This window comes from Erythrolamprus reginae, chromosome 2 (assembly GCF_031021105.1).
Source record: "Erythrolamprus reginae isolate rEryReg1 chromosome 2, rEryReg1.hap1, whole genome shotgun sequence".
NCBI classification, from domain to species: domain Eukaryota; kingdom Metazoa; phylum Chordata; class Lepidosauria; order Squamata; family Dipsadidae; genus Erythrolamprus; species Erythrolamprus reginae.
In genome coordinates this window covers 39,585,018-39,598,741 of record NC_091951.1, presented here as the reverse complement: position 1 = coordinate 39,598,741, position 13,724 = coordinate 39,585,018, and the positions used below count along the sequence as shown (strand labels likewise).

The following is a 13,724-nucleotide window of genomic DNA, read 5'->3' as shown; positions in this document are numbered from 1 at the left end:
GGCCCCAGGGGAAGAGCCTTCTCTGTGGCGGCCCCAGCCCTCTGGAATCAACTCCCCCCAGAGACTAGAATGGCCCCCACCCTCCTTGTCTTTCGCAAATTACTCAACACCCACCTTTATCGCCAGGCATGGGGGAGTTAAGACTACGGCCCACATGTTGGGGACCCCTACTTCAAGAGACTCAGACTATTATTAGTTCAGAAAATTGTCACCACCACTTCCACCCAAACTTTGCAGCCTCTTCACCTCTAATACTCACTCCTCGATCCACTTCCAAACTTCTTGGAGAAATTCGTCGCGTGAGAGATTTTGCCGCAAAACTCCCTGTTCTTTCCAGATCTTCTTTTCTACCACCGCCTGGTCAGATCAAGAAAGAACATAAAAAAACCGTGAGGGGCTCACAAGTGAGACAAAGAATACTGTATATCCAAAGAGTGTAGTACTCAACTTATGAACACAGCTGAGCCCCAAAGTTATCATTGCTAAGCAAGGCAAGTGAATTTTGCTGACGTTTAGGTCCCACAGAGTCGGCCTTCTTCAAGTCCGATCAACTAGAGTACTAGACAATGTCACTTGGCGGGGCCTAGGGGAAGAGTCTTCTCTGTGGGGGGGCCGCCCTCTGGAATCAGTTCCCCCCAGAGATTCGTACTGACCCCACCCTCTTTGCCTTCTGTAAGAGTCTAAAGACTCATTTGTGTCGCCAGGCTTGAGGCCATTAGACCCTAGACCTCTGGGCGATGAGTGTAGGTATGTCTGATGCTGAACAGGAACGAGGGATTTCTAAATGCTATTAGGGTTTTTAAATTTAATCAGCTAAATTAATTGGATTTTAGATACAGTGGTACCTCGTGATACGAACCTAGGGTTCGGAAATTTTTTGCCTCTTCTTACGAACCTATTTCAGCTTACGAACCCACCGCAGATCGCAAAATGGCGCTCCGCTGAGAGCCGTCGCCCGGCTGTCACCTTTTAAAACAGCCGGAAGGCTTCTTGGCAGCCTCCTGAACCCGAAAAGTTCGGGTTCGGGAGAATGCCGAGAAGCCCCCCAGCTGTTTTAAAAGGTGACAGCCGGGCGACGGCAGCCAGCGGAGCGCCATTTTACGATTTTTCCCCCCTTTGCACGCATTAATCGCTTTTACATTGTTTCCTATGGGAAACAATGTTTCGTCTTACGAACTTTTCGCCTTACAAACCTACTTCCGGAGCCTATTAAGTTCGTAAGATGAGGTATTACTGTATTTGTACTGTATATTGTGTTTCTCGATATGTTGTAACTGCCCTGAGTTCTCGGAGGGGGCAGCATATAAATCCAATAAATAAATAAATTTATTGCCACAGTTGTTAGGTGAATCACTGCATTTGTTAAGCTAGTAACACACTGGTTAAGTGAATCTGACTTTGCTTGTCAGAAGGTCACAAAAGGTGATAGCATGATCTCAGGATCCTGCAACCATCATAAATACATGCCAGTTGCCAATCATCTGAATTTTGATCATGTGACAGTAGGGATTGCCTCAACAGCCATATATGTGGAAAAAACAGTCAGAAGGCAGTTTTTGCAGTGATGTTGTAACTTCGTCACTAAATGAATGGTTGTAAGTCGAGGATTATCTGTATATTTAAAAGTGCTGAGATTTCTTTTTATGTTTTGATTCAGAGCTGCTTTGGCAGAATGAGAAGTCTTCCTCTTAGGGTAAAATGTCGGGTTAAAATATGCAAATTAATCCACATCCAAACCATTTTTCAATCCCAAGAATCCTTCCAGTTACAGTATTCCCTCGATTTTCGTGGGGGATGTGTTCCGAGACCGCCCGCGAAAGTTGAATTTCCGCAAAGTAGAGATGCGGAAGTAAATACAGTGATCCCTCGATTATCGCGAGGGTTCCGTTCCAAGACCCCTCGCGATAATCGATTTTTCGCGATGCAGGGTTGCGGAAGTAAAAACACCATCTGCGCATGCGCGCCCTTTTTTTCATGGCCGCGCATGTGCAGATGGTGGAGTTTGCGTGGGCGGCGGGGAAGACCCAGGGAAGGTTCCTTCGGCCGCCCAGCATCTGATCTGCTCGGCAGCGCAGCGAGGAGCGGAATCGGGGTTTCCCCTTTGCGTGGGCGGCGGGGAAACCCCTATCTTCGTCTGCTCACTGCTGCTGCGGCCGCCCAGCAGCTGATCTGCTCGGCAGCGCAGCAGCAGTGAGCAGACGAAGATCGGGGTTTCCCCGCCACCTACGCAAAGGGGAAACCCCGATTCCGCTCCTCGCTGCGCTGCCGAGCAGATCAGCTGCTGGGCGGCCGAAGGAACCTTCCCTGGGTCTTCCTCACTGATGCCCCCGCTCACCCGCCCACCCGCCCGCCCGCCGCCCGCCAGCAAGAGGGGGAGAGATAGAGAAAGAGAGAGAAGGAAAGAAAGAGATGAGAGAGGGAGGAAGAGAGTGTGAGAGAGGAAGAAGCAAGATAGAGAAAGAGGGAGAGAAAGAAAGATGAGAAAGGAAGAGAGTGACGTCATCGGGTGGGAAAATATTTTTAATTAATATTTTTTGAAAAATCGCGATATAGCGTTTCGCGAAGATCGAGATCGCGAAAATCGAGGGATCACTGTACACCATTTTGGGCTATGAACAGTATCACAAGCCTTCCCTTAACACTTTAATCCTCTAAATTACCATTTCCCATTCCCTTAACAACCATTTACTCACCATTATTACTGGTAGTCACCAGTGAATAAGTCACTTAGTGATCCTGATATTTATAAACATAATTATTTATTAACAATAATTATTTTTTTTGTTATTTATTTGCAAAAACTATTAGTTTGGCGATGACGTATGATGTCATCGGGCGGGAAAAACCGTGGTATAGAAAAAAACCCCTGTGAAGTATTTTTCTATTAATATTTTTTGAAAAACCGTGGTATAGGCTATTCGCGAAGTTCGAACCCGCTAAAATCGAGGGAACACTGTAATTCTTAAAGGATTTCTCACCTGAGTTGCAATTCCAGCATGATCAGAGCCTGGAAGCCATAGAACTCGATAGCCTTGCATTCGTCTCCTGGAACACATCGAGAAGGAAAAAAGAAATCTTGCATTCAACTCTATTCATTAAAAGTTCCCAATCCTTAGATGGCTTTCAGATTCAAACAGAGATAATGTCCAAAATGCAGCGGAACAGGAAGGTAAAAATACCGCTGTCAGTACATTTAAGGCAATGTTTCTCAAGCTTAGGTTTTAAGATGGGTGAACTTCAATTCTGGCTGAGGAATTCTGGGAGTTGAAGTCTACCCATCTTAAACTTGGCAAGGTCGAGAAACACTAAATTAACCCCCGGAGATTCAAACTGCCCCCCCCACTCCTCGCCTTCCGCAAGATGTTGGCATCGGACCAGATTATCTCCGGGACCACCTTCTGCCGCATTAATCCCAGCGACTGGTTAGGTCTCACAGAGTTGGCCTTCTCTGGGACCTGTCGACTAAGCAATGTCGTTTGGTGGGACCTAGGAGACGAGCCTTCCCTGTGGGGGCCCCGACCCTCTGGAACCAGCTCCTCCCAGATATCAGAGTTGCCCCCACCCTCCTTGCCTTTCGCAAGCTCCTTAAAACCCACCTCTGCCGTCAGCCATGGGGGAATTGAAATCTCCCTTCCCCCTAGGCTTATAGAATTTATACATGGTATGCTTGTATGTATGAGTGGTTCTTTAAATTGGGGGTTTTAAGATTGTTTTTAATATTACATTTGTTTATATTGTCTTTTTATATTGTTGTTAGCCGCCCTGAGACTTCGGAGAGGGGCGGCATACAAATCTAATAAATAAATAAATAAAATAAATAAATGTTGAAGACCCATTTATGTTGCCAGGCATGGGGTGTGATTGTGTAGTATTGTTTTTAGTAATAATGGGTTTTAACTTGTTCTTTTTAATATTAGATTTGTATTGCTATTGTATTGTATTATATTTGTATTGCTATTATATTGTATTATATTGTATTGCTATTGTTGTTGTGAGCCGCCCCGAGTCTTCGGAGAGGAGCGGCATACAAATCTAATAAATTATTTATTATTATTACTATTATTACTATTATTACTATTATTATTATTATTATTATTATTATTATTAAGGAATGGGTTGTTCCTCACTTGAAATTAAGTAAGGGACAACCCATGATTGGCAAATCATTGCCAATAAAAGCAATGCAATCACACGACTCTGATTTCTCAGGCGTAGCGCCATCTGTTGGTTTTCATCAGCCTTTTTGAAGATATCTATATTTCTCAGTGATATGACTAAATGCATCACTAGTAAACTTAAAGCCTGCGGGGTCCATCACTATTGACGCTAGATCAATGATGGCGAACCTATGGCATGGGTGTCACAGGTGGCATGCAGAGCCATATCTTCTGGCCCGCGAGCCGTTGCCCTAGCTCAGCTCCAATGTGCATGTGTGTGCCAGCCAGCTGATTTTTGGCTTGCACAGAGGCTCTGGGAGGGCGTTTTTGGCTTCCAGAGAGCCTTCATGGGGATGGGGGAGGGCATTTTTACCCTCCCTTGGCTCCAGGGAAGCCTTTGGAGCTTGGGGAGGGTAAAACAGGAGCCTACTGGGTCCACTGGAAGTTGGGAAACTGGCTGTTTCCACCCTCCAGGGGGCCTCCGGGGGATGGGGGAAGTTGTTTTTGCCCTCCCCAGAAATTGAATTATGGGTGTGAGCACTCGCGCATGTGCGATAGCGTGCACCCATGCTCTTTCGTCATCTGGGCGGGGGAAAGGTTCACCATCACTGCCCTAGAACATAGAAACATAGAAGTGTGACGGCAGAAAAAGACCTCCTGGTCCATCTAGTCTGCCCTTATACTATTTTCTGTATTTTATCTTAGGATGGATATACAGTGATCCCTCGAGTTTCGCGATCTCGATCTTCGCGAAACGCTATATCGCGATTTTTTCACCCGATGACGTCACTCCCTTCCTTTCTCATCTTTCTTTCTCTCTCTCTTTCTCTATCTTGCTTCTTCCTCTCTCACACGCTCTTCCTCCCTCTCTCATCTCTTTCTTTCCTTATCTCTCTTTCTCTATCTTGCTTCTTCCTCTCTCACACTCTCTTCCTCCCTCTCTCATCTCTTTCTTTCCTTCTCTCTCTTTCTCTATCTCTCCCCCTCTTGCTCTCGAGCGGCGGGCGGCACCCAGGGAAGGTTCCTTCGGCCGCCCAGCAGCTGATCTGCTCGGCAGCGCAGTAGCAGCGAGGAGCCGAAGATGGGGTTTCCCCTTTGCGTGGACAACGGGGAAACCCCATCTTCGGCTCCTTGCTGCTACTGCGCTGCCGAGCGGATCAGCTGCTGGGCGGCCAAAGGAACCTTCCCTGGGTCTTCAACTCCCAGAATTCCCCGCCGCCCACGCAAAGGGGAAACCCCGATCGTGAACCGAGCGGCGGGCAGGCGAGCGGCGGGCGGGCGGGCGAGCAGCGGGCGGGCGGGCGGCGGGCGGCCAGCGGACAAGCGGCGGGCGGAAAAGCGGCGGGCGGAAAAGCGGCGGGCGGACAAGCGGCGGGCAGACAAGCGGCGGGCGGAAAAGCGGCGGCCAGGCGGGCAGGCAGGCGACTCCTCAGCTGCTGGGCGGTGGAAGGAACCTTCCCTGGGTCTTCCCAGCTGCGGAAGTAAAAACACCATCTGCGCATGCGCGGCCATGGAAATAGAGGCGCGCATGCGCAGATGGTTTTTTTACTTCCGCACCACTACATTGCGAAAAATCGAGTATCGCGAGGGGTCTTGAAACGTAACCCTCGCGATACTCGAGGGATCACTGTATGTTTATCCCAGGCATGTTTAAATTCAGTTACTGTGGATTTATTTACCACGTCTGCTGGAAGTTTGTTCCAAGGATCTACTACTCTTTCAAATAATATTTTCTCATGTTGCTTTTGATCTTTCCCCCAACTAACTTCAGATTGTGTCCCCTTGTTCTTGTGTTCACTTTATTAAAAACACTTCCCTCCTGGACCTTATTTAACCCTTTAACATATTTAAATGTTTCGATCATGTTTCCTTCTGTCCTCCAGACTATACAGATTGAGTTCATTAAGTCTTTCCTGATACGTTTTATGCTTAAGACCTTCCACCATTCTTGTGGCCCGTCTTTGGACCCGTTCAATTTTGTCAATCTTTTTGTAGATGAGGTCTCCAGAACTGAACATAGTATTCCAAATGTGGTCTCACCAGCACTCCATATAGCAGGATTATAATCTCCCTCTTCCTGCTTGTTATACCTCTAGCTATGCAGCCAAGCATCCTACTTGCTTTCCCTACCGCCCGACCACACTGTTCACCCATTTTGAGACTGTCAGATCTGCACAGCCATTTCTGGCCGAGTTGGGCGGCCTATAAATCCAACAGATAAATATATAAATAAATTTCCCAAGTCTCCACTTACCATCGTACCAAAGCATCTTCAATGGCCACAGTCAGGGCATGGCCCAGGTGAAGGGATCCTGTGACATTAGGTGGCGGGAGAGAAATAGAAAATGTTTCTGGCTTTCTGTGGGGCAGGTGTTGCTGTGAAAAAGAGGAACTGGGTTTAGCATTGGTCCAGGTTTGCCCTCATACCATCCTATAGAGCTGTGATGGCATGCGCGCCGTGTTGTCTGCTCTTCTAACATGCGGGTGCATGGTCCAGTTTTGGCACACAGCGCCGAAACGTTTTGCCAGCAGTGCTATAGAGCAGAGTTCTCCTACCTTGGCAACTTTATGAGATGTGGACTTCAATTCCCAGAATTCCTCAGCCAGCCATGCTGGAGACCTCTGCTATAGAGGCTCCATGCTGGTACTGCAAAGCCTGAAACTCTTAAAAATGTGAGGGAATGTGAGTTTGTTTACAAACTGAGCATGAAAATAGTTTGACTAGCAATTCCCACAGAAAATACTATTCACGGAGTGTTGTGGTTAGCTCTGGCCCAGCTCCTGCCCTAAGGACTGTGGATGTGGGGGAGACATCCACATGCTGCAGGCCTGTTTTGCCCCCGGTGGAATCTGCTGATGAAGGCTCCTCTGACCAAGAAGACATGAGTGACAGGGAGGAGGAGAGTGTGGCAGACAGCTCAGAAGAGATCAATTATCTAGCTCCTCCTTGGATTCAGAACAAGAGTTAATGATACAGCCACGCATGCGGAGAGCGATGCATAGGCAGCAGCAACTGAGAGATTATTATCAAAGAAAATGAGGCCACCTGTGGTTGGGTGGGGCTGTGGTAATTAGTGAGGCTGCTATAAATAGCAGCCTGTGGGTTTGGCCATTGTGGAGGATTATCTAATCGTTGTGTTTCGTGACTGCTTTACTGACTTTGACTTTTTGTGTGCTGATTTTTCCCCGCTTTGAAACTAAACCAGAGCAAAGTGTGTTTCACTTTGTGAAAGAAGAAGGACTGTGAATTGCCTCACAGCTGCAAGCTAAGTATCTCAGAACTGATAAGGGACTTGTACAAATTACCAGTTTGTTTGGAGACGAGTGTTCTTTGCTATACCAAAAGAGGGCTTGGTTTAAGTGAATTTTCATTATAAAGAACATTGTTTTGAATTTTTAAACATGTGTGTGTCTGAAATTTATACCTGTGAATTTTTGGGAGGATTCTACCAGAGAGCCCGACAGAACACGGAGGAACACAAGCAATTCCTGGGTGAAGAACAAACTCCATTCTTAACTCATTTATTTCAAATTTGCATAGGTAGTCCTCCACGTATGACTGAATTGAGCCAGGAATTAACATGCTAGTACCTAGGTCATAAATCATGCTTGTAGCAAGTCATTATATCCATTGTTCCATTGTTATATTCTTTTTTATTATTGTTGTGAGCCGCCCCGAGTCTTCGGAGAGGGGCGGCATACAAATCTAATAAATAATAATAATAATAATAATAATTATTATTATTATTATTATTATTATACGACCAACCCAATTTTATGACACTTTATTGCAATTAGACTTATATACCGCTTCATAGTGCTTTTACAGCCCTCTCTAAGCAGTTTACAAAATCAGCCTATTGCCCCCAACAATCTGGGTCCTCATTTTACCCACCTCGGAAGGATGGAGTCAACCTTGAGCTGGTGGTGAGATTTGAACTGCTGTTGCAGTTGCAATTGTTATGCAAGCCCACTGTCCACAATGGGTGGTTTTTTTGCAGGAAACTGGAAGTAAAATTTAGTTTCTGGCACAAAAATGACGTAAATTGCAGTCTCATGATTGTGGGATGCTGCAAATGAGGACTCGGATTGTGGGGGCAATATGCTGGCTCTGTTTAAAAGTGCTATTGCTAACATGTTGTAAGCCGCCCTGAGTCTAAGGAGAAGGGCGGCATAAAAATCGAATGAATGAATGAATGAATGAATGAATGAATAGACACAAATGGGGTTCAGTTGCCGGATACCCAAAATGCAAATCTAATCAATCAATAAATAGATAGATAGATAGATAGATAGATAGATAGATAGATAGATAGATAGATAGATAGATAGATAGATAGATAGAAACATAGAAACATAGAAGTCTGACGCCAGAAAAAGACCTCATGGCCCATCTAGTCTGCCCTTATACTATTTTCTATATTTTATATTAGGATGGATATATGTTTATTCCAGGCATGTTTAAATTCAGTTACTGTGGATTTATCTACCACGTCTGCTGGAAGTTTGTTCCAAGGATCTACTACTCTTTCAGTAAAATAATATTTTCTCATGTTGCTTTTGATCTTTCCCTCAACTAACTTCAGATTGTGTCCCCCTGTTCTTGTGTTCACTTTCCTATTAAAAACACTTCCCTCCTGGACCTTATTTAACCCTTTAACATATTTAAATGTTTCAATCATGTCTCCCCTTTTCCTTCTGTCCTCCAGACTATAGATAGATAGATAGATAGATAGATAGATAGATAGATAGATAGATAGATAGATAGATAGATAGATAGATGATGGAAAGATAGATAGATAGATAGATAGATGGAAAGATAGATACATAGATGATAGATAGATAGATAGATAGATAGATAGATAGATAGATGGAAAGATAGATAGATAGATAGATAGATAGATAGATAGATAGATAGATAGATAGATAGATGGATGGATGGAAGGAAAGATAGATAGATAGATAGATAGATAGATAGATAGATAGATAGATAGATAGATAGATAGATAGATAGATGGAAAGATAGATAGATAGATAGATAGATGGAAAGATAGATAGATAGATGGATGGATGGATGGATGGATGGATGGATGGATGGATGGATGGATGACTGCATCGTAACTAAGGAATGCTACAGATGCATAAGAAATCACGCGAAATGCTTCTTCTATCCTCAGTCACTTGGACTGGGGGACTCAAATAGTTACTATTATGGGAAAAGGAAGAAAAAAGTTTTACCAGTTTTTTCATCTATTACAAGTTGGAGCACTTGCTTGTGACTGATGCTAATACTAATAATTAATATTAATAATTTAACAGACACTTTTTTTTTACCTGGAATTCTGGTTTAAAAAAACCTTCTTTCACCCACCAAGGATACCAAGCAGCTTCAACATAGCGTGGGCTATAGGAGGCGGGCAAAGGGGATGAGGTATCTACGGGAAAGAAAGTCACACTAATAAGATCCCATAATTAAAACAGGCACTTGTGCAATCTGTATGTCCCAAATGGTCACTGAGTCTCTCCCGCAATGGGGCACAAGCGTGGGGCGTGCATGTGTGAGGCCACACACGGGCATGGGGGGCAGGGTACACCGGGAGCGGGGTGCACATGCGTGGGGTGGGCGCATTGCATTTTGGGGTTCAGCACTCGCTCCAAAAAAGGTTAGCCATCACGGGCCTGTGCGCTCTCTTTTTTGTACCCCCAGTATACTTTTTTCTATGGGACAAAGAATCCTTGGCACATTAAAAAGTCACATTAGTTTTGTATACCACTATGAGTTTAGAGCGAGAATATCAAATCAACTGGATAAAATACAAGAAGGAAAAGTGATATTTTTCTAATCAATTGACTAATAAGCTTCCTGACAGCCAAACATACAAAGAGGAATTTATAATAACAATAATAACAGAGTTGAAGGGGACCTTGGAGGTCTTCTAGTCCAACCCCCTGCTTAGGCAGGAAACCCTGTACTACTTCAGACAGATGGTTATCCAACATCTGCTTAAAACTTCCAGTGTTGGGGCATTCACAACTTCTGGAGGCAAACTGTTCCACTGATTACCGTAATTGTTCTGACTGCCAGGAAATTTCTCCTTAGTTCTAAGTTACTTCTCTCCTTGTTTAATTTTCACCCATTGTTTCTTGTTCTACCCTCAGGAGCTTTGGAGAATAGGTTGACTATAGATTTCTTGATTTAAAAATAGATTTAAGACAGATGTATGGAGACAGTAAAATGGATCTCAACATTAGATTTAATCCTCACTATATCACAGCTTTATCACAGCTCCGTTCCTTTCTTGTCTATTCCTTTTTCTTTTATCAGCCCATGAGAAAGTCAGAATTTCAAGTTTAGCAACCAGGTATGGTACCTTTTCCACAAAGAAAGACAAGCTAAATTTCTTTTAAACAACATTTTAAAAAGAGAAAATCCTGCAAACCCATTTGAACCAAGCTATTTCCATCCTACCTTTTTTCTGTCCAGCTAGAGTTGGGATGTCATATTCTGTGATGTTTTTTGAGGAAAGGGTCTTGCCTTGATCTGAAGGTTCCTTCAATGAGGAATGGAAATAGAAGGGGGGGGGAACGTAAACAAGTTTTTTGAAAGAGGAAGCAATGTTATTTATTTACAGGTAGTCGTCAATTTAGAACCATAATTGAGCCCCAAATTTATGTAGCCAGATTATCTCAGGGACCGCCTTCTGCTGCACAAATCCCAGCGACCAATTAGGTCCCAGAGTGGGTCTTCTCCGGGTCCCGTCAACTAAACAATGCCGCTTGGCGGGACCCAGGGGAAGAGCCTTCTCTGTGGCGGCCCCGGCCCTCTGGAACCAACTCCCCCCCCCAGAGATTAGAATTGCCCCCACCCTCCTTGCCTTTCATAAGCTGCTTAAAACCCACCTCTGCCGCCAGGCATGGGGGAATTGAGATGCTCTTTCCCCCTAGGCCTTTACAATTTCATGTATGGTATGTCTGTATGTATGTTTGGTTTTTTATATTAATGGGTTTTTAATCATTTTTAGTATTTATTGGATTATTATTGTACATTGTTTTATTATTGCTGTTAGCCGCCCCGAGTCTCCGGAAAGGGGCGGCATACAAATCCAATCAATCAATCAATAAATAAATAAATAAATAAATAAGTGGATCACTGTCATTGTTAGGTTAGTAACAAGGCTGTAAAGTCAATCTAGTTTCCCCCCACTGACCTTGCTTGTTGGAAGGTTGAAAAAAAATGATAACTCTCTCACACTCAAACACACACAGACAAACACAATCCTTTTAGACTGTTGCCTTCTGGCAGAAGATACAGAACAATTAAAACTCGAACCACACGTTTTCTGAACAGTTTTTATCCCAGAGTTATAATTGCACCTAACAATGAACTAAAGGTGTCACCATCAATGAGCTGCTGGACAGTATTACTTAGTCTGTTGTGTAGATGTTTGGGTGGTTCAGAGTGGGAGATTTGTGGCGGGTGGGGCATGTTTTTTGGGACTGTTATGTGTGGTGGGCCTGGTCTTTAGGCATCATGTGAATTTTGTTGTATGGATATATTGTGTATATACATACAATGACAATTAATTATTTCATTTATATATTTACATTCATTTTCATATTTTCATATGTCTGTCTGTCTGTCTGTCTGTCTGTCTGTCTGTCTGTCTGTCTATCTATCTATCTATCTATCTATCTATCTATCTATCTATCTATCTATCTATCTATCTATCTATCTATCTATCTATCTGACAAATAATATTGGTAGCAACCAGAACCAGAATGCCACAACTCTACCATCAATGTGATAAAATCATGGAAAGTTCTACAAACAACAAAGCAGAACTTCCCCTAGTCTTGAGGGAAAAATCGATGTTTTTTTAAAAGTAACAAGCCATTAGTTTTGACCAATTTTTTTAAGTAAAGTTTTTATTCACAAATAGAAAAACAATACAATTAAAAAAGAATAGTAAATGGCTATTACAAACATATACTGGTAATTAAAAGAAAGAAAAGGATGGGGAGAAGGGGAAAAAAGGAAAAACCTGGCAAAAGAAGAGAAAGAGAAATGAGAGAGGGACAGAGACAAAAAGAGAGAAAGGAAAATAGAAAAGAAAAAAGAAAAAAAATGGTTACATAGTACGTCATTTCCATTTTGTTAGTTTTGACCAAATTAATAACCGAACATCGGTTCCTGTTAAGCAGTCTTACCTTGGAGACAGCAGCCATATGAGCTTCAATGGCCTCCATCTTCTTCCATAACCGCTTTTGTCTTTGTTCCTTATTTTTTAGATGGTCCATTTTCCTTGATTGCTTATAAAGGTCAGGCTTATTTCCTTGGGAATAACTCCTCCTCCATCCACCAAATCCATTACAGGTTCTCTTCTTTGCCCAGATAAGCAGACGGTAAAGAGTGGACATATTCCAATGGGAGGCAGAATTAAGATGGGCTGAAGGCATGTTTGAATATCGGTGAGCTTAGTCCTTTTGCACAAGTATAAAAAAAAGCACACCGCCTTCCTCCTTTTGGTTCCAATGGCACATGCTTCCAATAGTCGCTTTTCGATCCCTTATATTGCCAACGGGGCCTACAGAAATAAATACCAAAGAAATCATATAAATAAGGTGACCCAAAACGTTAGGGCCACTGGTCCAGGTCAGGAAACAGATCCTACAAGATTTTTTAAAATATCCTAGATTTTATTGAGTTAAGACTTAGGAACAGGGTCATTTTTTGTCAAGTGGACCAGATGCCCACTTGACTGATTTTTGCAGCCTTATTTGAAAAGAAACCATCACAAACACAACATATACGATAGAAAAATATGTGCACTTTTTAATGAAACAAAAATGAAGGTGATCAAAGGTGAGAAAACAGAGCTGTTTCATCACCTTCAATCATCTTTATTAGAAAGAGCATTTTTTTTTCTATCCGTTTTCTCACCTTCAATCATCTTCATTTTCATTTCACTAAAAAGAGCACTTTTTTTTCCTTTCATATATTTATTTATTATTATTATTTATTTATTTATTTGATTTCTATGCCACCGCACTCCAAGGTCTCGGAGCGGCTCACAACATATAAAATATACAATAGACAATATATGTTGTTTTTGTGATGGTTTCTTTTCAAATAAGGCTTCAATTTCACCTGGTCCACTTGACAAAGAATAACCCAACAGTATCTTGCAACAAGTCTACTAATATTTTCTATTTCCATCCACTTACACCCATAGAGTTTGGGGGAAACCAACCTAATAATTTTTTTTCGTTTCCCAGGGCTTAAGACCGACTTCTGTCCTTTTTCATTTTGCAATCCATTTTGAATAGCTCTCTCAAAACCAGTAGAGTCAAACTCAATTTCATTGAGGACCACATCAGCAGGTGGGAATTACTACTTACCACCACTATTGGTGCGATGTGTGCGCAGCCTCGAGTCGCCGCATGGGCAGGAAACAAAATCTCACAAGAGCATGTGTGCAAGAGAGGTTTCAGCAATTTCTTTTTCCTTCCGCGCATGCAGAAGGAAAAAATCACAGAAGCAAAAAATCACCGAAATCTCTCGCGTGC

The 13,724-nt window shown here is 43.1% G+C and overlaps 1 protein-coding gene across 3 annotated transcripts in view; it reads right to left on the bottom strand.

The window, feature by feature from the left end:
- VARS2 (valyl-tRNA synthetase 2, mitochondrial) overlaps positions 1-13,724 on the bottom strand; it is a 59,673-nt gene that overhangs the window by 44,436 nt on the left and 1,513 nt on the right. For 2 of the 3 annotated variants that reach the window (XM_070737866.1, XM_070737864.1), the window contains exons 2-7: positions 12,366-12,742; positions 10,627-10,708; positions 9,492-9,592; positions 6,412-6,533; positions 2,979-3,045; positions 260-357 (exon numbers count right to left, since the gene is read on the bottom strand). In XM_070737866.1, coding sequence (XP_070593967.1) covers positions 260-357; positions 2,979-3,045; positions 6,412-6,533; positions 9,492-9,592; positions 10,627-10,708; positions 12,366-12,614 — 719 coding nt within the window. In that variant the 5' untranslated portion in view covers positions 12,615-12,742. Of the gene's footprint in view, positions 1-246; positions 358-2,978; positions 3,046-6,411; positions 6,534-9,491; positions 9,593-10,626; positions 10,709-12,365; positions 12,743-13,724 lie in introns of those variants that run through there. The other variant, XM_070737867.1, reaches the window with a different exon arrangement.